This window comes from Rissa tridactyla, chromosome 5, assembly GCF_028500815.1.
Source record: "Rissa tridactyla isolate bRisTri1 chromosome 5, bRisTri1.patW.cur.20221130, whole genome shotgun sequence".
Lineage (NCBI taxonomy): Eukaryota > Metazoa > Chordata > Aves > Charadriiformes > Laridae > Rissa > Rissa tridactyla.
The window spans coordinates 27,756,679-27,782,009 of NC_071470.1; the positions used below are offsets into that span (position 1 = coordinate 27,756,679).

The following is a 25,331-nucleotide window of genomic DNA, read 5'->3' on the forward strand; positions in this document are numbered from 1 at the left end:
ATCAACCTATTCATGCTGTTTTTTAAAGAACGTACACCTGCAGCAGTGCTTGGAAACCGTTAGGAAAGAATTCATCATATTCAACAGAGAGAAGTAAGTGCATTTCTTAATGCCTGTTTAGCATTCACTAGTGAAATTAATTTGAGAACAATTTTTTTTTTCCTCCCAGTGTAAGGAAAAGTGATTGATGATCACAGCAGCAGGGGCTAAAAGGCTGGATTTCCATTGATTTCTTCCTCTTATAGTCTCTGGTGTGGTGGTTTTGTAGTTCTTCCATCTCTGAAAGCAAGCAAAAGTGCTTCTGGTGAAAGTATGTTGGAGAGATAAGGTAAATGTCACTGAAACTCTCCAGAGAAACTGTTAGCAAATAAGCAAAAGGAATACAGTACAAGGGGCTGCTTTTTCACAAATCGAATAAAACCAAAGGAAGTGATAACTCATGACATTTTAATGATATGAACTGCAGTATTTTGACTTGGAAACTCTATTCATACTTCACCACCATTGAAAAGTTAATTTCAACATTAGTTATTTCAACACAGCTAAATAGTAAAACTGTATCAGGCATGAAGCAAGTGCTTTATAGTCTAAGCATCAGCCAGAATCCGTAGAAATGTGTCTGAATCCCAAGGAATCTTCCTGGTCCAATTAATACACTGAATTTCACATAGTTTACTGTTTTGAGTTGCAGCCACTGTGGACCTCTTTGTATTAATGGATATAGCTCATGACAGGGGAGTTGTTTGTATCTTTGGTCAAATTATTGCATTTCATCCAAGTATATTCAGTGGGTTTATTTGACGTAATTATATCTGCAAGCCTTTCTAATGTTGTTGTGAAATGTTAGAAATTAATTAAAAAGTTGTGACTATCTTACTTAATGCTTACAATGCAGGTAATTACTGTCTTCTGTAATTAAAACTGGCAAAGGAATTGACAACTTTGCACAATTGACACGATGTCATGAAGGAAATTACGTGATGGATAGCCCCATTGTCCTGTTGGAATCTGTGGGACTTGTCTATGCCCAATACTGACTGCTCACAGAAACTACGGCAAGGACTTACAAAGAAAAGAAAGGTCCTACAGATTCTTCATGTCCTTTTGCATGATCTCTAGCAGAAGAGGGCTATACGTTTATGTAAGAGCCATAAACAAGGAAAGACAGACCAAGACAGTGCATAAAAGGTCTCCAGAAGATAAGTGGACTTACCTGAATCAGTTCTGGTATCAGTGAACTGAACTTTGTAGGAGTTTTATTAACCTATAAAAATCAAAATGATTAATATTGTAATAACAAGCTTAGAAAAAAATATTACATTGATAAATCAATTTAATGTATTTTCAAGAAGTTGTTCATACAACTAGTTTATGTCCAGATATGACCCCCTCACCTACTCCAGAATCATATATCAAGGAAACCCAATATACAGCAATTTTTGAAAGATAAAATAAAATACCATATTTTGTTAAAACACTTCCAGAATCTCATTGTGTGTGTTCAGTAGCATTGGCAATTTCTTGTGACATTATTTTACTGTGTTATTCTTAAATCTTTTTTAGCAGCGCACGGGAATTTTTTTTTTTCATTTTTTTTCATATTGAACAACCCCAGTAACATGACAAGCTATAAAGGACTCTGAGAGGCTGTTGAGAGATAAATGAGAAGTTTAAATGGAGTACAAATAAAACACATGCACTTCATTCAGAGCAGCATGTGTTTCGGGCATTGTTTGATTGGCTTTGACAAGGTAAAGGAAAAATATTTAGTATAGACTTACAACAGATCCTGCATTGTCTTAAGCCATTTCTCGTTTAAATTGTATTAAAGCTGAAGAAGGACATGGAGAGACCTCTGTAATGCTTTTCAAAGACAAAAATGTTGATAAGGGGGGAACCAGAGGTCAAATTTAGAAGTGCAAAGTGAATTCAAGTTAATGGAAACAAAAGAAGAACAATGTCAGACTCGGGTGTCCTCATACTGGAGAGAAGCGGCTACACGCTATACACAAACTACACATGGTGTGTTTCCTTAGACCTTTCTATGCCCTCAGGCTGAGGGTGTACTTACATGGACTTCCAAAGCCATGTGGCCAATCAAGCTCTTAGGAAGAGCTGCAGATGCTGAAAGACATGAACTGTTCCTACAAACACTATATCCAATAATTTGTGACCGTATCATTAGGTGAGGTGTCAACCCCAAGCAGGGCTTCAAATCAGTGTCAGATTAATACAGCTAGATGTTTAGATATTCCTCCGTGTTCCTCTATGTAGTCAGAATTGCTTCTGTAGTCTAGCTGTTTGAAAATATCTGCATACTTCCTTAGATATTTGTTTTATTCAGCTACAAAAAGCTACATTTTATTGTGATTTAAGCCTTCTGCTCAGTTTATTTCAGTGGCACAGAACACTACATAAATCCTAAGAAAGTATGAATCAAAAAATTTAGCCCATCTTTCAAGGGAAAAGATGAGAATCTGCAAACTAAAAGGATTCTAGGAAAAAAATCAGATGTTTTTAATTGAGCAGCCTAAATTGACATAGTGATGTGTAGGTGGTGTGGTATTAACCATCCCAGTTCCACAACATCTTGCCATCCAATACTTGTAAAACATCTGCTACGAAAAGCAGAATCTGTTTTTATTGAATGTCTTGCTGGTACTCCCAGGCTGTGTCTCTCTCTCACTATATATCTTTCATCCTGCAACAGATACTGCAAATCTTGAAATACACTGTATTTATTTTCTTTCCAAGAAGCTTGGGAGACTGTCAGGAACTCTTAAACTGCAGTTAACGGATGGGGCTGGGAGGGGGTAGAGAAAAGGCTTACTAGGCTGAAATGAATTAAAAAATAATTCAAGAGACTGCATGAAATAACTTAATAGTGTAAGTTAACGCTGGCAAAGACAGAATGTGCACATTTTCACTTTTCTATTGCTTTCTGCAGATAAGTAATTGGACCCTGGTATTTATAGGAATGTTTTAAGCAAGATGAGGAAGCATGAGGAAGACAGAGTCCATTTTAGCTAAGCCACGCTTCCGAATGAGTAGGCTCAGTTAAAAAGGCTGATGTTTTTCCAGATGGCTTTACCAGTAGCATTCAGGCAACATATCTTCTCAGCAAGCCTTCCGTTGCCCTTGAATGTAATTTATTTGGTTGGACTATACTTTACCTATGTAGCTGATATCTATGATTTGAACAGTTATGAGATAGGATGAAATATTTGAAGAATTAGAAAGAAATAGGATATAGTATACAGTCAGAGAGCACAAACTTACACTGCAGAATGATAGAGCAAATGTATTTTGTTAAAATAGGAATTAGGAAAGGAGGACTTGGAGCCATGATATTAGCTGTTCTCTTTATATATTGGATTTAACTGTACAGGGCTTCCTGGACAAAGAAGTGTGATGTCAATGATTATTTGCAGTGGGTAACAAAAGTTAGATTTGTATATCTTTACTTACACACTCCTGTTTGCACAGCGTCTTAGAATCATAGAATCATAGAATTGCTGAGGTTGGAAGGGACCTTTAAGATCATCAAGTCCAACCTTTAACCTACCCTGACAAAAGCCACTTCTAAACCATGTCCCTAAGTGCCCCATCTACCCTTTTTTTAAACACCTCCAGGGATGGTGAATCCACCACCTCCCTGGGCAGCCTATTCCAATGTTTAATAACCCTTTCAGTGAAAAAATGTTTCCTAATATCCAATCTAAACCTCCCCTGAGGTCTTGTGTTGATACTATTGAGAATTCACTGGGGAGATGAGGAGGAATGGAGGGAAGACCAAGTATGCCCAGTTTCTCTGTATAAAAAGCCAGAAAACAACTCCATCAAACAAAGAAGTTTGCAGACGATGAAACAAAACCATTTTCCATTTTCCTAAGATTTGTATTAATGCAAAAGACTGTCCTGTCTGCTAAAAAGGGCTAACAAAAAGTTACAGAAGAGAAGTCCAGGTGTAGTTCCGTATTTCAGTTTAGCTAGGCATGTCCTCATTGCTCTTAGTGCTATAAAACAGTCTGGGAAATTTGTGAAATCTGAAAGGTATACTGCTTTCATGTCTGCGAAATGGACACTGAATGTTCCGAAATATTTCTGTGATACGAGTTAACAGTGGTTCCTATGATACAACATTTCTTCTAATAAAAGGAAAATTGAAGCTGGGCCATGTTTGTCCTCCACACCCAATGTCATTTCCTCTTGGGACGTTGATATACAACTCCAAATAATGGAACAGCAGACCAGGAGCAGCTTTAGGGAGGTGCAACTTTCATGGGTTGAAAATACTTTCTATTCCATGTAAAATGGCTAAGCTGTTCCGAAGAGACAGCTTTATACTTTCATCTTCATTTATGCAGGACCACATGAAGCATCCAGAATGAAATCCCTTACACTGTGACCAGATTTTTATCTTGATTTTTCGCCAGTGCTTCAGATACCAGGGTGGCTGAAGTGTCTCTAGGTGGAAGGCTTTATTCTCATTTAACTAGATATTTCACTGGGTGTGAGATACAAATTAAAATACATGTGTGTCTTCTGACATGACACAAGTGTATGTCATCTGTCCACATCAATGTTATCTTGCAGTATCTTTAAGAGAGGGGTACCCAGGTCCTGATCCAAAGTACGATAAAATAGGAAAATCCTTTTACAATCCAAGTTTGAATGTGGTGCAGGAAATGTTTTCTGTTCTTCTTAAGAGTGTCAGTGATATCTCTTACTTAGTTTTGAACACATAAACTAAATAAACTGTGATCTAAAAATGGTCCATGTACTGGGTCTTAGGCGAAGAATATGATCTGAGCTTGTTTTCAGGGAGTTGTTTGGCTCCTTTTGCTGACAAATTATTTTTTTTTCTGTTTTTTTTTTTTAATCTATTTCTATGGATAGATATTTTATTATATCTAGAAAAGCAGCACCAAATGTTCTGCAGTATCTGAATGTGTATTCCTATAGACTTGCCAGAAATTTTTTGAGATGTTGCTCTTATTTAGAAGTTGTAGGCTATATTTTCAATTTCTTTGTCAGGGAAAGAAAGATTGTAAAGATAAAGTCACACTGTTCATTCATAGCTTTATTAAAAAGCTGAGCACAGATTATTTTGCTATTTTTGTGCTGTTATCACTAAGCAAATCTTCATGTACATCTACATCTGCTCATGAATGTCCAAACCCTGAAATAGCCAAAAATGAAGAAATAAGATTCAATATTTGCTTGTAGTGGAATCACATTTCTCATCCTTTACGGCTCCTGAGCCTCTTCCTCTTTAAGATTAAAGAGGTGAGCAAACAAAGAACAGAGGAGAAACCACAGGAAATATCTGCTCCTCAGCCAGAACAATCCTTCAGTTAGACGCCTCAGAAACTTGCCATCAAAATTATCAGTCTGCTAATGAAAGCAAAATCATATAACCACATTTTACTGAGCAGAATATGTATTTCATATATACCGTCTATGTGAAAAAGGGTTAGAATTCTGCAGAGTTAGTGTAATAAATGGGATGGAGGGATGAACAAAATTTCCATATTTTTATCAATGCTAGTGGCAACTTTAAAAAACTTACAAATGACTTTGAAGTTGGAGGTTTTTTTATTTAATGCTAATATCCTGCAATAACATTGCAGTGATATTCAGCTGTCTATTCCCCACTGATCTGAATGGGCTTGCCCCCTTCCTAAGCTACTGGTACACCTTATTTCTCTTCTCAGTATTGGTTCAATGCAATCACACTAAAAATTCTTCCACAAATTGAAGCAGTCAGATGGATGCTGCACATCTCCCTCTCTTTTCCTACTGTAATTCCTACTGTTTGGCCATACCTAGTTCTTTCCTAAAAGATAGTACACAGCTCTAGGTGAACAGACACCTCTCTGTTCCTGGAATAAAGAGCAAAAGTTGAAGGAGCGTATTTTAAGCATATTAAGATGCTTAAAATCATGTTGTCTGATTTTTCCATATCATAAGTGAAAAGATTACTTAATATTCTCTGCATTTTTTTATAAGCTCTAATTTATTATCTCTTTCTTTGTAGTTGCTTTACTTTCCTTTCAATTGTCTTTTCAGATTTAAATCCAGAGTCCCTGAGTGCTCTCTTTCATTTCATTTTGATTGGAATTGAATATTCATAATGATTTGCAGTATACCTCAATGAATGCACTTTTCTTAATAGGTATTTTATGTCACTTAGTGTCTCCAGAGATATTTATATTATCATAATCTCCATAATATCTGAATGCTTTTTGGATGAGGCTACAGCACAACGTTTCTTTTCTTGCCACTTCTGCTGACCTTAATTCAGTTTAAATCCATCTCTTTCTGAGAATTTCAAGTGGTTGCGCTGCTCTTCACTCATCTCTCTCTTGTCCCTTTTGTAATGGGTATGTCTGGTTTTGGAGATTGCTCCTGAAATCTCACCTAATTAGAAAGATGCCTTTCTGAACACGATTGAACCTAGCTTGGTTTTGGGCACTAATAACTGCTACTTGGTCACACAAGCCCTTTCACTTTTGCCTTTGATTCCTGCTCATTATTACTGGCTTAGAATTACCAGGTCAAATGTGACCCTCTTCTTAGGTCTTCTTTAGGCCAAGCTGCCTAAAGATTTGAGCATAGCAGGTCCAAGCTGGTTATTTTTCTGTAGGCATACCTTCACATTCACTTTTTGAGAGAATAGCCGTCATAAAAAAGCCATTGTTTCAATAATATGTTCCCTTCACAGTTTCATGGGGGAAAATTAAAAAAAAAAAAAAAAAAAAAGCTAATGAGTATCTGGAACCTCATTTTCAAAGCCTTCCAGGAAACATGGTGAAAGTTTTCCCAAGAAAGTAACCATATCATCGCAGTGGCTACACTTCACCAAATGGACATCCAACTTTGGGAATGAAAGTTTGTGTGGGAATGCATGTATCAGAGCATTCTCTGTGCGGAAATATGGTCGTGGAAGGACCGGGATAACAGATGCAGATCCTCAACACTGCAACTCTTTTCCATTTACAGAAAATTTAACACAAATACATCTCATAAAGACTAATCAAAAGTCAGTTCACAGGCAGAGAAAACAAAAATCTTAACTTGCACATCTCAGACTTTCGAGAGGAACCATAACTGTATGATTCTGACCACCATATAATATATATATCTATATATCTATTTTTAATAGGTTACATGGGACAAATCGTATCTATGATAAATGCAGGCTGCATAACAGGTCGTGACTGTTCAGTGTCCATAAAGGATTACCTTCATGATTTCTATTCATCTCTCTTCATGGCCTAAACTAGCATAAATTCTCACTTGTTACAAGTCTCCATAAATTAAGAATGAGTCATGAAGACTGAACTCCTCATCCTGTTTTAGGAAAGCATTTTGGGGCCAGTTGCTGAAGCAATGCAGAAACAAGCCAGTAACGATGTAACATGATTATTGCCAGTCATTATGGCACCTTGTGCACCTGTTGAATATATTCATACAGGAGCCGGAAAAGGAGGTGAATGGTGAGGTGACGAAGTCCGCTTCTGATACCAGAGCAGTCAAAACTAAATCTGACTGCAAAGAGCTACAGTAGATAATCATAGTCATGGTTTTGAGTTGCAAGGTAATAAAAAATGGCAGCTGAAATTCAGTACTGATAAATGTAAATATGTTAGCAATAAAATAATCTAAACTTTACCTTTAGGACAATAGACTCTAGATTCACTTCAGTTACAAAGGAGAGAGATTTTGAAAAGACTGTGGATAGCATGATGCTTAGTGGACAACTAAACGGTGTTAATACGCTCAAAATTGCAAAGGAAGCTATAAAGAAATGAAATCAGGATATCATTGTGTGTATATAGATATATGTACATATATATACACCCGCATCTTCCATTCTGTCTACAGTTCTGCTTCCTTATCTCAAAAAAGATACCGAACACTTTGAACGGTTACAAAAAAAAGAAAAACAGGATCGAGCAGAGGTGTGGCATAGCTCATGTTGAAGGATTTCATAGACTTGAACTAGTTTAAACTCAGAGAAGTGGCAACTGAAAAGACAGAAACAGGCTAAATAATAATATGAAACTTATTGAGAAGATGACTAAGCAATGATTATTCACTTTTTCTGGTAACTCAAGGTCACAAAGGCGTTGGGCTGCAGGTTTAAAAGAAAACAAACCATACTTTTCTGTGCAATACAGCATGTGGCCAAGTGCTGCCCTGTATGCTAAGCATACGAAAAGATTCAGAAAAGGATTAGAGAAATTCATGGAGAAAGAGCCATCAAGGTCCCTAAGACATGAGACCTCCGATGCACTCGTCGGTTTGGGGAGTCTGGAAATGTCAGAAGAGAGGAGGATACGTCACAGCAGACATTTGTCTCCATTTGGCTTGTTCTTTGACAGCGTCCACTAGTATCTGAAATGGACCACTATGAGAGGCTGGAATGTGTGTTAGTTGGAATGGCTTGGTATGTGCCTTTATGCTTTCTCAGTGCTTATAAGGTCTCCATAATAGCACAAGGGTTGCACAGTAAAATGTACATATATTTGTGTATGTATATATGCAAGTACATATATATATATATATTTCCTTTTTGGAAATAGGGAAAATAAAGCATATTTAGGGCAGTAAGAGATTTAGTTAAGATTCAGATTGTCCCTTGCTGTATTTCAGGGGACATCAGGCACCCAGCCCCTGGGAAGCCCTCAGGGTTGTGAAACCCATCTAGAGATAATTTCCCTGTGTCCCATCCACATGCGCCTGTTGTGGGTGCACCTTAGTGACGAGCCTAGACGGCTCGGTCTTCAATACAGTGGTTTCCATGGATCCCTGTGTCAGGCACCCACCTTCCCATTGCATTGTGTAAGGAGGATTGGTGATTAACTAAAGGCTGAGAACTACGCTGTGCGATCACACGTGAACTACCAGCTAGGTCTCCATTGGCAGGGGGTCCATCCTTCAGGGAATGAGAGCGCTGCAGGGTTAAGTAGACTTCTTGTGAATCTAAGTTTTGGACTTTGTCAGAGAAATTCTGTGTGAGGAATAGGTGGAGAGGGATGAGCCAGCAGAGAGGTTAGTGCAGGCTGCGGTTGCTCCTTGGGAACTCACAGGCTCTGATTCCTCGAAGCCTGTGGCTGTGAGAATAGGAGAAAGGTAGAGCTGAACCAGCCTCCTCCCAGACTCTTGTTCCAGTCTGAGAACTATTGTCAGGTCCCAGTAATCAGACAGAGCTAGACTGGCTTTCCACATACCTTAATTCTTAAATTATTGACTGTACAGCCCCCATGGAGCTGCAGTTTCAATTAGAGATGCCACATTAAGGAAATCGATGCTGCTACGCAAATGGGTTGTCACAGCTAATATTTTCCCCGCTCACCTCTGAACCAGGATCCTCTTCTCAGCGTTCAGGGGAGAAGCAAGAAAAGCAAAGAGAAGAAACGAGATGGGATCAAATGGCTGTGTTTTGGTGATGGCTGGCTGCCCTTTCATCCAGTCCTGCTTTGTTGTGGCAATCTGGCACACCAGTTCACTGCCACAGAGCTGCAGCCACCTGCACCAAAGTCACTGCAAAGGCAGCAGGCATTTCACAGGCACCAGGCTAATATTTGTCCTTAAATTTTCAGTCTGTTAGCAAAATTATGCTTGTGCTGTGGTCTGCTGTCTGTTAACAGGCCTCTTCACCCCAGCTCCTCTGTAAAATCATCCTGCCCTGAGGTCCAGGGTCTCAGGGGAGATGGTACTGGTTGACAATATGGTTCCAGTGAAGTAGCTCTAACTCTAGATGCAGACAAGAATTGTCCTTCTCCCCTTGGACTTGACCCGAAGGATCATTTTACCTTGAAACTTGCACCAGAAGAATAAAGGACAAGAATATTTCACAGCAACTCCTGCAATCTATCTATCTGCTGACGGCTTCGCAAAAGGGTGAGCCTGCATCCCTCAGGGTACACACCAAAGGCAGGCTAGGAAATTAGTGTCTTTCTTGAGAATGAGATTTGGCCCACACTGCTGAGAAATATCCTTATTCATGGGCAATTGCCTGTAGTTTTAAATATGGATTCTGCCTAACTAGAAAGAAATTTTTCTCCCTATGGTCCCACAAAGTCCAATAAATGATTGGGAAATTTCATAGCTGCTTTCCTGTTGCTTGTACGTGTGGATCTACGGATGTATCTAAACTAGAAAAACTAGTTCATGTTGTACAATGTGGCTGAACAAGACAGGTATTTTTTACGATGCACCTGGTCTTGGACAGAGAGTAATCCACTTCTAAAAGACACCTATTTTTCTAGTCTGAACATGGCTTTAATGTTAGCGTTAATTGGTTGTTTCAGTTTAATTTTCTTAAATGCCTGTGCATTATTTGCTGTTTTCATTTATTTACTTCATCTCTTCACTCTTATTTTGCTTTATCAATTCCCAGGGTAAACCTGAGATTTCAAGACATTGCAGGTCAACATGCTACAGCATCCAGTAAAATTTGTCACTTGACTTCCACATACTAGTATTTCACATGTCACTCACACTGTATGTGCACCTGAACCCATTATGCTTGATTATAAATTGCTGGTTGATAGAAAATTATATTCACAGGCATTCACTGAGCGTAATTACTCCATAGGAACTATCAACCTGAATCAATTACCCATGGTGCGAGCATATTTCCCCAAGGATTTTTGGAAAGGGTGGGAGTAAATGTCATGAGTGTCAATGGTACAAGAAGACATCTGTGCTACATGGGGCTACTTCCTCCATAATTTTACTTTCCATATTCAGCTGTAATAAAGCATAACTTTTAGTCTGTGCCTCAGTCATTTAAATTTAAATGGAGTTAAACCAGAGGTATTTGAATGATTACATGGCAATCTACTGAGCCATCAAAACACATACGTCACAGCGCGTTAGGAAAACAGACCTGAGTTTATGACTGTTTCTATTGAAAGAGTCACTACCAAGAGTACATGTTTGGGGTCAAAGACAGACTGAGGTAAATATTGGTTAGACACAGAACAACTCCTACCCCAAAGGGCACATGGAAGATTTTCAAAGGTTTCTGGAACAAATGGGAATTAGATGACAAAGTATTTTTCAAGATATAGCCCAAGTCGTGCAGAAAAGCCATTGCTGGCAGACCCAGAGCCTGAATACGCTATAGGCACGACTGCATGGATGAACAGGCAATTGCACCCCTGTGCTCCTCGGTGACTTCATTACCCAGCTCTTGTCAGTGTTTATTGGCGTGTGCTACGTACCAGGCTGATGGGACTATTCAATTTCTGCACGCCTGAACAGTGTGGGTGCAAATTAGCTCTAATCCAGAGGCAAATTGACTCTGCTAAGCAGTGCAGTGTGTGGTGAGTTTATACAGCTGCTAGACAGGAGGGGACTTGAATCTGTGGTTCAGAGGGGAAAGGTGTATATTTTTCTAGAGATGCAGCAGGACTATATTCCTTCAACAAATTTTAAAATAATTTACTTAGTTTAAGCTCCTTTAGTACACTGAAGAGAGACTTGTATCTCCCAAGATTAATCTGTGACACATATATTAGATTACTTACACTGGAACTAATTATTCTATGTTAGTGCCTCCATGTATCCTATAGAGAGAGCCTGAACTAATCTTTCCACTGTCTATAGTTAGCTGGCATAAAATCCATCCCACAGTTGTGGTCTCTGTTAATTTCTGCAAAACTAAATGATTGTCTGCCAGCCCAACAGGCAGAGGTCAGCTGTGGTCTGCTCTTGCCCCTGCCTGCTCTCTCTGAGCGTCAGGCAATCAAGGGCATCTCGTGCGGCACCAAACACCACTTGTGGGGCAACTGCACTTGAGCCATATGTACCTACCCATGCGGGCAAGAAAAAGCAAGTTATAAGCATGAACATTATCAAGGAAGAACATTATCAAGGAAGACTCACAACATCCACTTTTGCTAGTGATATGATGAGGTGACTTACTTGGACCCAGGTCTCCCAAAATACATACCCACTACTACACAAACACACAGTAGCATTGTCTTTCCTTTAAAATGGCTCTGCACATGTGGGTTCTCAACACAGACTCTGGAGCAGGCGGAAATTATCTGGGATTACAGACCCCAATTTTCAGTTTGGAGTTGTGTGACTCGGCGCCGACATTGCTGAGTGATGAGTGTTGAGTCTGCTCCAGTCAGTCCTAAAGACTGCCCTGGGCTGCCCCAAGCCTCGTCTGCTGCAGAGCAAGCTTGTGCCTGCCTTGGTTACTTGAAAATACTTAGAAAATTCATACACTTTTCAGTTATTTCTGTTTTCATGCAAACACTACTGACATCACTCTGTGCACAAGCTAAAGAGCTGTGCACAAGCTATTTAACTCTGCCATGGTTACTGCTCCTCTGTTAGGTGTAGAGGGTTTTTAAATAAAAAAGAACATTAGCTATATGCAACTGTCTTTTGAGATAGTTTTAATTAGCTATATAATTAGTTTAATTAATTAAATCTCCACAGTTGGCATTCTTTTGAATCCTTCCTCGTTTTTCATGTGTTTAACTCTCCTTCTTCCATTTTCACTTTCTTTTTTTCCCCCTTATTCTGCACTTGTCACCTTCATTGTTGTTTTCTGCCTATTCTTTAAAGGCAGAATATCGACAATCTTCCATGCTGCTCATTGTTAGCTTGGTCTCTGGCACAATTTTTCCCAGGCCAAAATTGCTCTCTGAAGCAATTCCCTTTGTTTTTTTGAGGTTAACATAGACCAAAGGCTGCCTAACAGGCAGCTGGAATACAACAACTCTGGTCTGAAGATGAGAGAGCTAAGCCATAACGATGCGTGCCAGTCTGTGCCACTTAGCTTCCAGGCATCAATCCCTGCACCATTTTACCTTCTGGTGTGAAAGTACCCGATGCCTAAAATACAGAAATTACATTCCCATGCAGCACTCTGTTTGCTGCCTGACACGAGAGCCCTCCTGGGAACCGCTGGGGAATGGGAAGTGGACGAATAGTTTGGCAGATGTTCAGTTTACCAGGTAACCTAATCTTAAACAGGATTAGTATATCAATTAGTTCTGATATATGTTGCTATGAAGTCAAAGCACTTCTCTTCAAATTGGGGAATTTCGCAGAATTTGGCCAGAGACTGCTCATGTGCCCTAATCATATGCCAACTCCTCACCCTGCTTTCCTTGGGAAGCAAACCTGAGCATGAAAGGGCAAGACGGGATCTCAACAGGATGTGGACGATCCAGGAGTACTGTATTTGTTCTTTTTGATTAGCGTGTTTCCTTAAGATTTACACTGAGCAAAGGTTAGTGTTCTCTTCTTTATGGATGGAAGTGTAAAATAAGCAAATTTCCTGAACTTCCAATCAGTTCATCGGCTTATTTTTGTTAACTTTTCAAAAAAGAACGCCAATCAATGCAGGAATTTTCACTCCTTTGTGATACATTTTGTGGCTATTTTGTTTTGAAAAGTAAAAATACTCTTCCCAAATATGCCTATTCAGTTAAAAATAACCTGATCGGGATGCTTTGCTCACTTCTTTCTTCTTCTTTATTTTACCTTTTCACTAAAAAATGTAGTTGAACTGAAAACCTGTCAGATGAGAACTAGTAAGCAGAATAATGGAGATACAAGAGAAAGAGTAACATTCATTTACAATTGTAAAATACTGCCTGCTTCTTCAATTTTTACAAAAATAGAACACAGCAAGAACCAATTTATAAGAGAAACCTTTAAAAATGCAGGCAGAAAATTATTAACTGTCCGTGTATCAAACTCAATTCTTATTCCCCACAGTGACAGCCAGATGACAAGCCAAGCTGCTTATTGTCCCAGAAATCATGCTCAGTTATCAATATTTCTACAATCATTGCCTGCAATTGATGTTAAAATGATGGCAGAAAAACAATGGAGGAAGTTTTAAAAGTGGCGTATAAGATGCACATTCATATAACCCATTATTTTTGAAAAGACATGGGCACACTGCAGGACCTACATATTACTGCCGAAAAATTGCCCTGATTTTGTAGTATATGCACTTTTAGTGATATGTATGAGCTCCTATAAAGTTTAAATAAGGGATTTTACATAAGATAAAGCTTTGCGTGAGCTTGGGGAAGCGACTGTTTTTCTGGCTAAAGCATGAGAGACTGTGGGTGCCATGAACATTCTTATTCAGTGTCAAACCAAAGGAACAGAGTCTTTCTGGGGCTGCTAGGTGAGCTGATCCCGAAAACGAGCTGACATGACCAACACTGTTAGCTTTCACCTGTCTACCACCTACTTACCACTGAACGCTCATTATTTAGGCCGGAGAGGTAAACCAAAATATATGGCTTCTCATGATGGTTATGCAGAAATGTAAAGTGCAAGCTACCCTGCAGCTTTCTGTTTATACTTTCTATCACACTCCAGGTTACCAATACCAAGGGTGATGTTGGACTTTGAGGTGACAGTGTGAGTCCTTTCGAGCTTTCACAGTCCAAATCCTTCTGTTCTTTCTCAGAACAAGTTTCGCTGCATAAAACCACTCCAAAATGTGAGGAACACGGGGATATACTTTGTACTTGTTCCACGAGGAGGAAATACGCAAGTCTTATTGCCACAGTTAGACTCCAAAGTCCCATTAAGTCTTTCTTTTCACACGTTTTGACTGGAAATAAAGAAGATGGGTGGGGATATAGTTTGTGGAGCTCTAGAGCACCACAAATTTATCAAATTGTTTGGGTTGAGAGTTCTGTCTTTGTTTTGTGTGTAACCAAGCAGGGAATCTAGTTCCGATGAGGGATACAGCCAGCCACTAACCATCTCCATTTCTTTAGAAAGCAAATTCTGGACCACTTAGTAAAACAGTGCTTAGTTATCATCGAGACAGATTAGTTGTGTTCAGGGACAGGCAGTGGTGGGGTGGGAAGAGTTAAAGCATCACTACCTTGAGGAAGCGGTCATGTTGACCATGTCTGATTTGTTCACCCAGGCAATTTTTTGCCTGTGTTTGTATAAAAATTTTGATGCATCACTACCACATTGAACAAAAAGTTAAACTAAAGTCAAATAGTAGACAACAGCAGTGGGCACCAAACTGACGCCTTGCCTGCCCTCAGTGCCAGGATGCCTCACTCCAGTGTTGGCTATCTACAACTAACCACTGTCTTGGCTAGACATGCTGGGTATTCCCAACTCTGCAAGCACCCCTGGGAAATATTGCTACAGTAGGGCTCGTCATACTTTACAGAATCCACCTTTATGGCATTATAATACTCTGTAAAAATTATTTTCAGTTTGTCTGGAAGTTTTACAACTTCAGCATCTCCAGCAATTTTAGTTATATGGCATAACTTCCGCATTTCTATTTTCTATGAGCACTACGTAATAAAACTATGCCTACGTCTGTCACTTTCTGGCTTTTTCTAACTCCTTTACAAAATTTCATTGCAACATCTTTTCTATTGAGAATGAAAAGGTTTTAGTGCAGTATTTTGAGAGAATACTATCTTTCAGAGAGACCATGTCTATCAACTGATTTTCTAAAAACACGGTATTTGGACATAAGGCTCTTTGTTGGTTTTCTGAAATTCCCCTTGTAACTTCTGTATCTGTGCTCCAGTAGACAAACCACAGTGACATGCACAGAGACGTGTAGCTGCAATAGTTCCTTTCTGAGCACAGCCATTCCCCATGACAGATCAGTTATTTTTTTCTCCTGATTCAGACATGTTCATAATTAGCCTTCTAGCAAGGCCATCTGGACAAGACATCAGGATTACTTATGTGTAGCTGCTAAATCATAGAACTGAGGTGGGTTTCTAACTATTTAGCAAGCTGTCCCCCAGGATTCATGAGTTTGAAAAGCTTGCATAGACGTGCCTGGTCTGTTCTGACCTCAGATGCCTTTCCTTGTGAAGAATAACTGGGATAAATGTTACACAGATTTATCTACTCCTCAGAGCTTCTTTCAAGGGATGTAAAAGTTTTCATGAACAGAACATTTTTCCTGTAATAAAACTACAGTTTCTAAAGCTCGTCTTATTATGCCCACCTTTTCCCCAAACCATAAGCAAACGCATATCTTCTTCTCCAGCAAAGTGTTTGAAATACCAATAGGCCAAGGTAAAATGCTGAATCTAGAAATGGAAAAATAAATTTCACTGCCCACTCAGACCATTTTCATTCCTCCCCACCCACCGGGTTTGCAACATTGGCAAACTCAGTTGCAAATTTTCTGCCATAAAAAAAGAGTCTTGTAGGACCTGGTACGCGTGGAAGTCTCGGAAGAGTGGTAGTTCTGCCTGGTTTGAATTCTCTTTTTGTCAGTAGAAATTCTGTTGATGGTTGCCGAGTGTGTGCCCACTGTTTGAAACATCTCGCATTTCTGAGGCTTCAGTTTCACACTGGCCCATTGGTGGGTACCTCAGCTGCACAAAGGTGTTTTCGTGCGCCGAGGTCTTGCCTGGCCAGAACAAACAGGCAAGAGTGACAGGCAGCGTAACAGCCTCGTACAGCTTTCAAACAGAGCAGCTACATTTTGTAAACCTGACAACACTGGTCTATATCGCTATAGGTTTTTTTGGACCAACAATTTTTCCCTGTCCTTTGAATGCCCTTCCACTGACAAATATCTGATTCAAGATCCAGCATTGGAAATCAATGCTGCAGGAACTCTACTATAATATCTGAGTATCAAGATAATAAGAATCTTAAAAACCTTTCCACACCTCACACAGACACTTTCTCTTTACCAGAAATACTGATGAAACCCAAGACTTGACTGAAGGCTGTTACTTTTCTTGGTGCATTTTTGTGGCTGGTACAGCCTCTTTCTTCCTCGCCGCTGCGGAGGAGGTTGTTCAATGCTCAGTGTTACACACTATCAGTATTGCATGGATCGGTGGTGAAGGGAAGGAAAACTCAGCTTATCTGTTTTTTGGTTCAGCAGAACCACTCTTAATTTCTAGCACAACTGCCTCTGAGGCCACTTATGTATTTGTACAGCACTGTCATAGAATAAATGTGATAGACACAGTTCAAACTCATTTTCATCCTCTCTTCCCTGCAGGTTTTTTTTTTTTTCCCCATATGACTATCCACTAGAACCACTTGTTCACTTTTTTCATCTGCAGCTGGCCATTTTACCATTTATTCTCAGTCAATAGCACTCAGCAAAAGGAACATCTACCTGGTTCAGATCCACAACTATGTCCCCATCAAGCCATTCATTCTCCCTGAGCCTTTATCAAGTTATCACAGCCTGTGGCTGCATCAGCTTGAAGGCAAGATAAGTCATTCACTGGAAAGCAGTTTCCTACAAATGATTTATTGCACTAGTGCCATTTTTAAACAGAATGGCCCAGACTGCATTTATTTTGCCATGATTACAGGAACCGTGTCAAGGTACCCATGTTTTTGAAAAGCTGAGGAGATCTGACGGAAAAGTGCTCCAGCTCTGGCACCAAGGAATCAAGAATGCACGAATAAATTTCACTTCCGCAAGTCTCCTAACATTTTAGCTGAAGAAACTGCTTGTTCACACACAGCTGCTCTGGTGAGATTTGTTTAGGTCTTGACCTGAGCCTATTTGCAGTTTGGAGCTAGACTGAAATACAGACCAATTGCCTTATTTTATTTTTGCTGAAATTGCAGTGGTTTGGGAGGAGGCCTTAGTCTCTTAGCAAATATGAAAATTTGACAGTGGTGTTGAATCTGCAACTTTTTATCCTTTTTCATTGAACTTATCCTACTAAGCAGCCTAAAGACAAAGTTTCAATATTTTGGTTCATCTAGTGAACAAAGCTGAGCTGCAAGCTCTTCCCTGGTGGTCCCCAAGTTTGCTGCTGGATCTCATTAGTTGTTTGTGATTTTCACTCTGGCCTGCCATAGTTGTCGCAGTCTTTTTTTGCTTCAGTATACTATATATTTTCCATGCTAGCTTTTGGCTAGTCTGCTCTCTTCACTTTTGTACTTTTATATATTCAATAGTGCATATACGCATAATTACATATGTAGCATAATTACATTTTGCTTGATTACATATGCTACCTTCTTTTCTTAATCACCACAGGCACCAGACTCTAATTCCGCTTTTCATTCAGGCCTGCGAGGCACAGAGCAGTACTTGGAGGCACAAAGCTCTCAGCCGCCATCGTTCTCGGCAGCAGCTGCCTCAGCATCTGATGCGCAACTGCAAGCAAAGTGCCATGTTGCTTGGCACATTCCCACTCATTGCATCCTTTGCCCAATCGAGAGCCGCAAGTACGAGCCTATACATGCTCTGTCACCAGTTTATCTAAAAATAAATCTCCTCCAGGCACGGGTTTGATAAGAACACACGGTTTCCAGGCATGGCTTTGATGTTGTTGTTTCTATTTCTTAGCCACAACTTACCCAGCTCAGATTTATGACTAGCTCCAAACCATGTGAGATTTCTGTGCAAATACAATTCCCCCTTTAGCTTCACCTCCCTACATTGTTTCCACTTGTCAAGAGAGAAGTTGAGGCACAGAAAAGGGCTGTAATTTGCCCAAAAGATGGCAGAGGTAGAAACAGGATCAGCATCTCCTCATTCTTAGTCCAATTCCCCAGCCCCCAGGGCACAGTAGTAAGTAGGTGTTAGCATGCTCATTACAGCGCCTTATAGTGAAGTCTTTAACACAATTTTAATCACTGAATAAAGTGATCGACAAATTATTAAACATTTAAATAACAGCTAAATTTCTACTACATCATCAGGTTAATAACCTATTGTTTATTTTGACAAATATGGGTAGTGAATCTGGATACGGAAACAGAAAATGTCTGAAAAGGGAATACAATGAGGCACTGCTAAAACAATGTATTTCTTCAGCACTTCCAAACCCCCAAAATCTAATTATGGTTCAATAATAGACCTGGGGAGTAGGGACAGGATACAAGAAAATAAATGGAAATCAACAATAGAAACTACCTCTGTAAAGAGTGAGAAGTTCAAGGCTGGTCAGTGGTACCTTCTGAACTCAGCATGGGCTTCATTTCTCTCCTTTCCTGCTGTCCTCCTTACATGCTGCCTTTGTGCCAGTCTGAGGGGCTTGAAAAAAAAATAATTGGTGTTTTCCTGCTTTATGCTGTTATTGAGACTTTGTATTTCGCCATTAATTTTAGCAGTACAGTAAATGCCGCCTTTTTCAGCTTTTTATGAACCCAGTAAATATTAAATGAATTCAGGGTGAAAGCACTTGCGCGTCTTAGACAAATGCAATGATTTCTCAGATCTCCACAGGGCCACAATTTGTCTCACTCCACTATCTAGCCATTTGCACAGATTTGCAAACCACAGTTTGCACGATGAGTTTCCAAGTGCTGTAGCCTTTTCTGTTGATGCCTACAAACACCTTAGTCTCATATGGGCCAGTAGCTCAGACCCTAAGACAGTTCAAGACTTTGTCTGATTCAATTACTCTCATGGTAGTCCCCTGGATCTCTTTTGAAGCCCTTACCAGAAAAAAAAAAAAAAAAAAAAAAAGCCATCACATTTGCTGTCTTCCATTCCTTGGTGCCAAGACAGTTTCAACAGTAAGTTACATACTCCATTCAGCTGTGCAGAAATTATATATTTCAATTTTCTTAGAGCCCTTGGGTGAAAATTCACTGTCTTGATGATTTGTCAACATTCATTTGAATGACTGGTTCTCAAGCTGTTTGACTGATGGCTTAACTGGAGATGATGGACAAATTTCTCATAAAGAAAGGAATGTCCCTAAGCTCATTTCTCATGGACGTTGGTGAAGAAAATTCATTGGCTTTTCAGACAGGGACTCATATTTATTGAGCTTTCCTCTAATATCTCAGTCCTCCATTGGCCTGCAGAGACACTGGTAGTCTTATTTCTGGTGCACTTGAAAAAATTACTATTAGGGTAAATGCTTTTAGCAATTTGTTCCTCTAGTCTGTTTTTTCAGTCTGCCTTAAAGTTTTTTTATTTAATGTGCCAGTGTTTGTGCTCTTCTAAATTTAACCTATTTGGTTAAAACAGTGTTTTCATTATTTTTACTTTAAATAGCCTCCTTTCTTCCTCTTTTTATCTATGACAGATATTTCATGTCCTTTCACATTCTCTTCTGAGTTTTCAGTATGGTGTCTCTGTAGTCTTTATGCCACCTGGAAGTATTTTACCCTTTTAAACTGTCCCTTTACGTTTCATTTTTGCATGCTTTTCCATTATTGAGTATTTTCTACATATTCAATGTTACTTGCAAATTTTTTTTGGAGTATATCATATACATATCACTTATGATCACTGTAACAAAGAGTTCTTCCATAATGTTTCTGGTGCCAACTCTTGCTGCCTTTTTCAAGAATACATCAACAGCTGTTTCTCATTTTGAGAAAACAGTCAGAGAAAAACTCCTCCAAAAAGAGCAGCTGTTCATGTTTGCAAAAAAAATCGGTCTCTACTTCATAGCTTCATCATGAGTCTTTACAGCCTTCTTGAAAGTACTTACACTGTGTCTGTATCTGGAGGAAAACACTGAGTATCACCCGAATCACAGTAAAATCACAGAAGTTTATACCGGTGTTGGGCAGAAATGGTGAGAAGCTTGATGATAAAATGATTGGTGGGGACTGCAGGTGCTACTAGGGCTGTTGCTGTTCTCTGGAAAATGACGTTAAAAGAAGATGACTTTGCAGTCTCTAAACGGTGTAGGATTTTGTTGGTGGTGGTTTTTTTCTTTGAAACCACCTCGGAGGGTCTGACAACATATGAAGTAGTAACAAGAGAAATACTGAATATACTTTCAGCTCATGTTTTTTTCTCTTGTACTGATGGAGGTTACTGATAGTTTTGTAGGAGAGCAGAGGGGAGCAGCTGCTTTACTGCTGTTGCGTGTCCAGTCAACAACTCCCATCAGCCTTGAGCTACCTGGAGGTTTTGTCAAGTTACGGTCTGAGCAGAGGTGCTAAAGCCAGAGAAAGCATTCTCTTCTGCTGACTATTTATGATAGGCTTTAATGGGAGCAGTGTTTGACCAAAACCCAGCTGCACATACTTACGAGGAAGCAATCACTGGCATTTAGAAGACATGGCGGCTCAAGGAGTTAACAGAGATCGAATGGTGCAGGGATCTGTTTTTATACGCAGGTGCACGTGGCTATCCACAGGCTGGGCCACGGCTGTCATTCCGGTACAGTTGTCTGCACATGATAGCTACATCAATGTTTTTAACCTTTGGCAGATTAAGAAGGCAGCAGGATCAAAGTGGACAGACTTCCAGCATGGACAGCAGAGCATCCCTTCAGAGCCATGAGAAACTCCAGGATGGACGTAACAACAATTTACTGGGACACGGCTGCACAAGAGGCTGCAGCAGCTAGTGAGCCACGGCCCCGCACACGCTGCCACCCTGGCAGGGGGAGGAAAGGTGCTCTCTGCTCATGCCTTCTCTGTCATCTCTCGGATCCCGGGACATCTGACTCCTCCAAAAGCAGGATCCCCAGCCAAGGACAAAACCCACAGAGCACACCGGCTGATACTTTCCACGTAGGACCTTGCTCTTCTTTTTACTCTGCCACTGGAAAAATGACCATCCGCAACACAATACAGTTTTATAAGTAAGTGTGACTTTCCTTTTCAAAATCCTGGAAGAAAACTTGAAACTATTCATTACGCAGCCTCTCAAAGATTGCCACGTTTCTGGCTACTTGCAAGAGACAAAGTTGTATTGAGGCCAGCTTTATCTTGAAGGCTTTACTTTACCCTCTCTGTCTCCATTAATTAAAATTGTCCTGTTTGGAATTTTGTGAAACTGCTGGACACCCTGCTGTTGAGTTTATAACAGATGTATATGATGTAAATACGTGAATGTAGTGTCAAATAGGCCAAACACTGAACAATTTCATTTAAATACCTGAAGCTCGTTGGAAAAGTTGCAGCGTGAATGTATTCACATTGTTCTTTAACTTCATGCATTCTGCTTTGTAATAAAAGATGTGACCCTGGCCAAGTCAAAGTTTTGCTAGTGACTTTAGTGGATGCAGGATCAGGCACGTTAGTAGTGTGTGATAACCACGACAAAGAAAGACTTTTTTTATTTGTAACAATAGGCTGACTGAGCCAGAGTTGAAAAGCAGCTCAGTAAGGAGAGCTACAAACATCCAGACTTTGTTCAGATCCATAGTTAGATGTCATAAAATGTGAAGAAGTTACATGTGTCTCTGTTTTCATGGATCTGTTCTGGATGAGAACCATCTTGAATAGAAAGAAACATAGTTTATCCAAAGTATTGCTGACATGAAAGACCTTTTTTTTAAGCAACGTCCACAATTCTAAATATTTATGGTATTCTACAACTTGTACATCCACATTTTTATAATAAATGCATGCTTGTTCTGTCCTATTGTGCTTTTATTTTTTAAGCGTTACCATCCGTAAACAAATTTCATTTCAACTTTTTAAAACAAATAAGTTAGGCTTTTGGAAGTGAAAAACGTTTTGTTTGTAATAATCTATTTTTACTGTATTGTTTCCATTCTGTCTTTTACAAAAGAAAGTTCTTTGTAATTGAATCTATTTTAAAATTTGGTTCCACATTATATGTAATTTTTGTCATGAATTTTTCATAAAATACAGATTTTTATTGCTCCATGAAATGATATGGTGTTCCTATCAACAACAGAGCAGTTTACAAATGTGTACTAAGGTAAAATATTTACTTCTGTCATGAGTGTGGTCTACCTGGTTAATTTGGGCATGGAATGAAAAAATCATAGGATCCAGCAAAGGAGCAGAGTTTCTCTGGTCATGAGAGGACAGATTTCACTGCCCAGAATAAACTATTTCATGCCCATCCCTTCTTATAATGACTTTTTTATTTTTTGCTTAATATTGTTTCACTTGGGAAGGACCAAAGTGGATAACATTTCACATAATTTCTGGAAACACCAATTGTTCTGTTCCAGTCAAAATGTAGTAGGATCTTGGATCTTGATCCTGGAAAGAAATGAAAGGTTTTATTTACTTGGATAATCCTACAAAAATTAATGATACTGCTCGTAAGTAAATGCTTACAGGATCCATGATGTATCAGCTAATATAGATTAGAACCATGCAGTTTGTGTAAGCAGGGCCAGTGATTTATTAAGTTTTTCCATGTAAAATTTCCCAATTAGAAAAACACTTGGGAAAAAAGAGGCAATGACGCATTTGCTTTTTTTCTATGATTACAGTTGTTTTGAGCAAGAAGAGTTATTGTGAGTGATCTTGTACATGAGCTACATAGGATGCAACTATAGTAGCACCTAAATTCAGGCTGGGAAGGCATTTTTTGATTTAATGTCTCAACCTGACAGCCCTACTGCATTTTGGTTCATACTGTGGCACCCAAATCAGACTCATTTTAGAGAATACAAAAACAGAAGAAGTGCTCCAAGAGAGCACTTCATGCCATCCGCCCAGCCTTGGGCTTGTAGACCACAGGAACAGGAGGGAACAAATCTGAAATCAAACTTCCCCAAATGTGCCTCGTGGATGTCAGGTCTGCACTGCCGACCGCTCTGCTTCGCAGAGCCCCTGGTGTCGGGCTGCACTGCCTGCTAATGCACACACAGCCACCCAGAAGCCTGGCTTTATAGAATGAAAAGTTTATTGAAGGAAAGAGCCACAGCCTTTACAGTCCAAGAAGTTCATCAGTGACCGTATTAAGAATCAGAGGGGGCGGAAGGGGGGTCCTGCAGATAGAATTTAATTAGCAGCAGGATTCTACCAAACATTTGCAGTCTGATATGGCTGGGTGTCTTTGCCAGTGCTTTACTAAGCTGTTTTTGAGAGAAGCCTGGTTATTCGATAGATGTCATCTACTTAAATATGTTTGCAGAGTATTGTGCATGAATGCAAGCTCACTCAGACACTTTAATTTCACGCTTGTTGCCACACGGTCATTTCTCAAACAACTCTACTGCTTGCAAAAAAAGGGAATCATGGCACCAATCAGCATTATCCAGAGTCCATGGCACTTCCACTGACTGCAAGCTGAACCTTATGCCGCATAAAATTATCTTTGTCAACTATTACACAGCTCAGAGAATACCCTCAGCTATACTGTGGAGACCCAATATAGAATCATAGAATCATAGAATAGTTCAGGTTGGAAGGGATCTTTAAAGGTCACCTCGTCCAACCGCCCCAAGCAATAAGCAGGGACATCTTCAACTAGATCAGGTTGCTCAGAGCCCCGTCCAACCTGACCTTGGATGTTTCCAGGAATGGGGCATCTACCACCTCTCTGGGGAACCTGTGCTCTTAGTTCATCTTCCCTTTTGACCAACACAGCTGTAAGGAACCAGCCTGTCATGGCAAGCCCTGAGAATGGTGCAGAAGATTCTTCTTCTTTCTGTGTCATTCTGTACAGCATGCGCTTTGTGAGGACAGAACAAATACTACAAGAAAAGTCACACAGCCTGGGAAGAAGCCTGAGAAGTGTTTGGCTGGGACTTGTCTCCCCTAGCTTTAGACATAGGAAAAACATACACATCTGCAGCTGAATTAGCCAGATCCAGGCTCAAAAATAAAGAGGAGAAAAAAAAAGAAAAGATGCTTTTATGATGTGGTGCACTTGCTCTGTCTCGACTGTCTCTTTTAGCAGATGGTTCTCCCTTTAGCTCTGCCTCCATGGAGTGTAATGTCAGCGTATGCAGCTCAGACGTGGACATGCACATTGTGCACTGACATTTAGTCAGATGAATCTTGTTTGTGATGGCACAGACAATTTGTGGAGATGCAGTCTTATCCTTATGAAAAAAAGGGAAGATTTCTGATCACTTCAACAGGAGGAAGAGCTGTTTAAACAGTTTTTATCCTTAAGTGCAAATGTGGTATTAGAGGGCTGGAAAATTACACAAAAATAGACTGTTGCAATGAATACTGACGTGCTTTCCAGCAGAAATGAAAACAGGGAAGGCGACCTAAATAAGACGTAGAAGGTTTTTACAAAATACTCAGTGAGATGGAAGAGAAAAAGAAAGCCGGGCAGCCATAAACCCAAAAGAAACTCCCTGGGACTCATTTATTCTATACAGCTTTATTGCCTTGCAAAAGCAGCCAGTGATCTTAACTCCCAAAGCCTCATCTGGTTTCTCCAAGTCATTTCAAGGGTAAAATATTTTTTCTCATTTCTGTTCCAGGGAAGAGGGAAGGAAGTCTAACACAGCTGGAAACGCAGTTTGCTGCTACAACGTTTTATTGCAATGCCACTTGCTCTGCGGTGTTACAGTTCTGATCACACATGCACAATCCCACAGCATCACTCCACGCTAAGCTCTGCCAGACTCACCTTCTGTTCAAGTTTGCTCCTTCTACACTGCGTATTAAACACTGGCACCGTACTGTAAATGTTTAATTAC

At 39.8% G+C, this 25,331-nt stretch overlaps 1 protein-coding gene across 1 annotated transcript in view; it reads left to right on the top strand.

The window, feature by feature from the left end:
• Positions 1-21,570, top strand: part of STK32B (serine/threonine kinase 32B) — a 171,638-nt gene extending 150,068 nt beyond the window's left edge. The window contains exons 11-12 of the mRNA XM_054203020.1: positions 29-93; positions 21,170-21,570. Of these exons, the coding sequence (XP_054058995.1) occupies positions 29-93; positions 21,170-21,308 (204 nt within the window). The 3' untranslated portion in view covers positions 21,309-21,570. The remainder of the gene's footprint in view (positions 1-28; positions 94-21,169) is intronic.
• Positions 21,571-25,331: the final 3,761 nt, after the last annotated feature.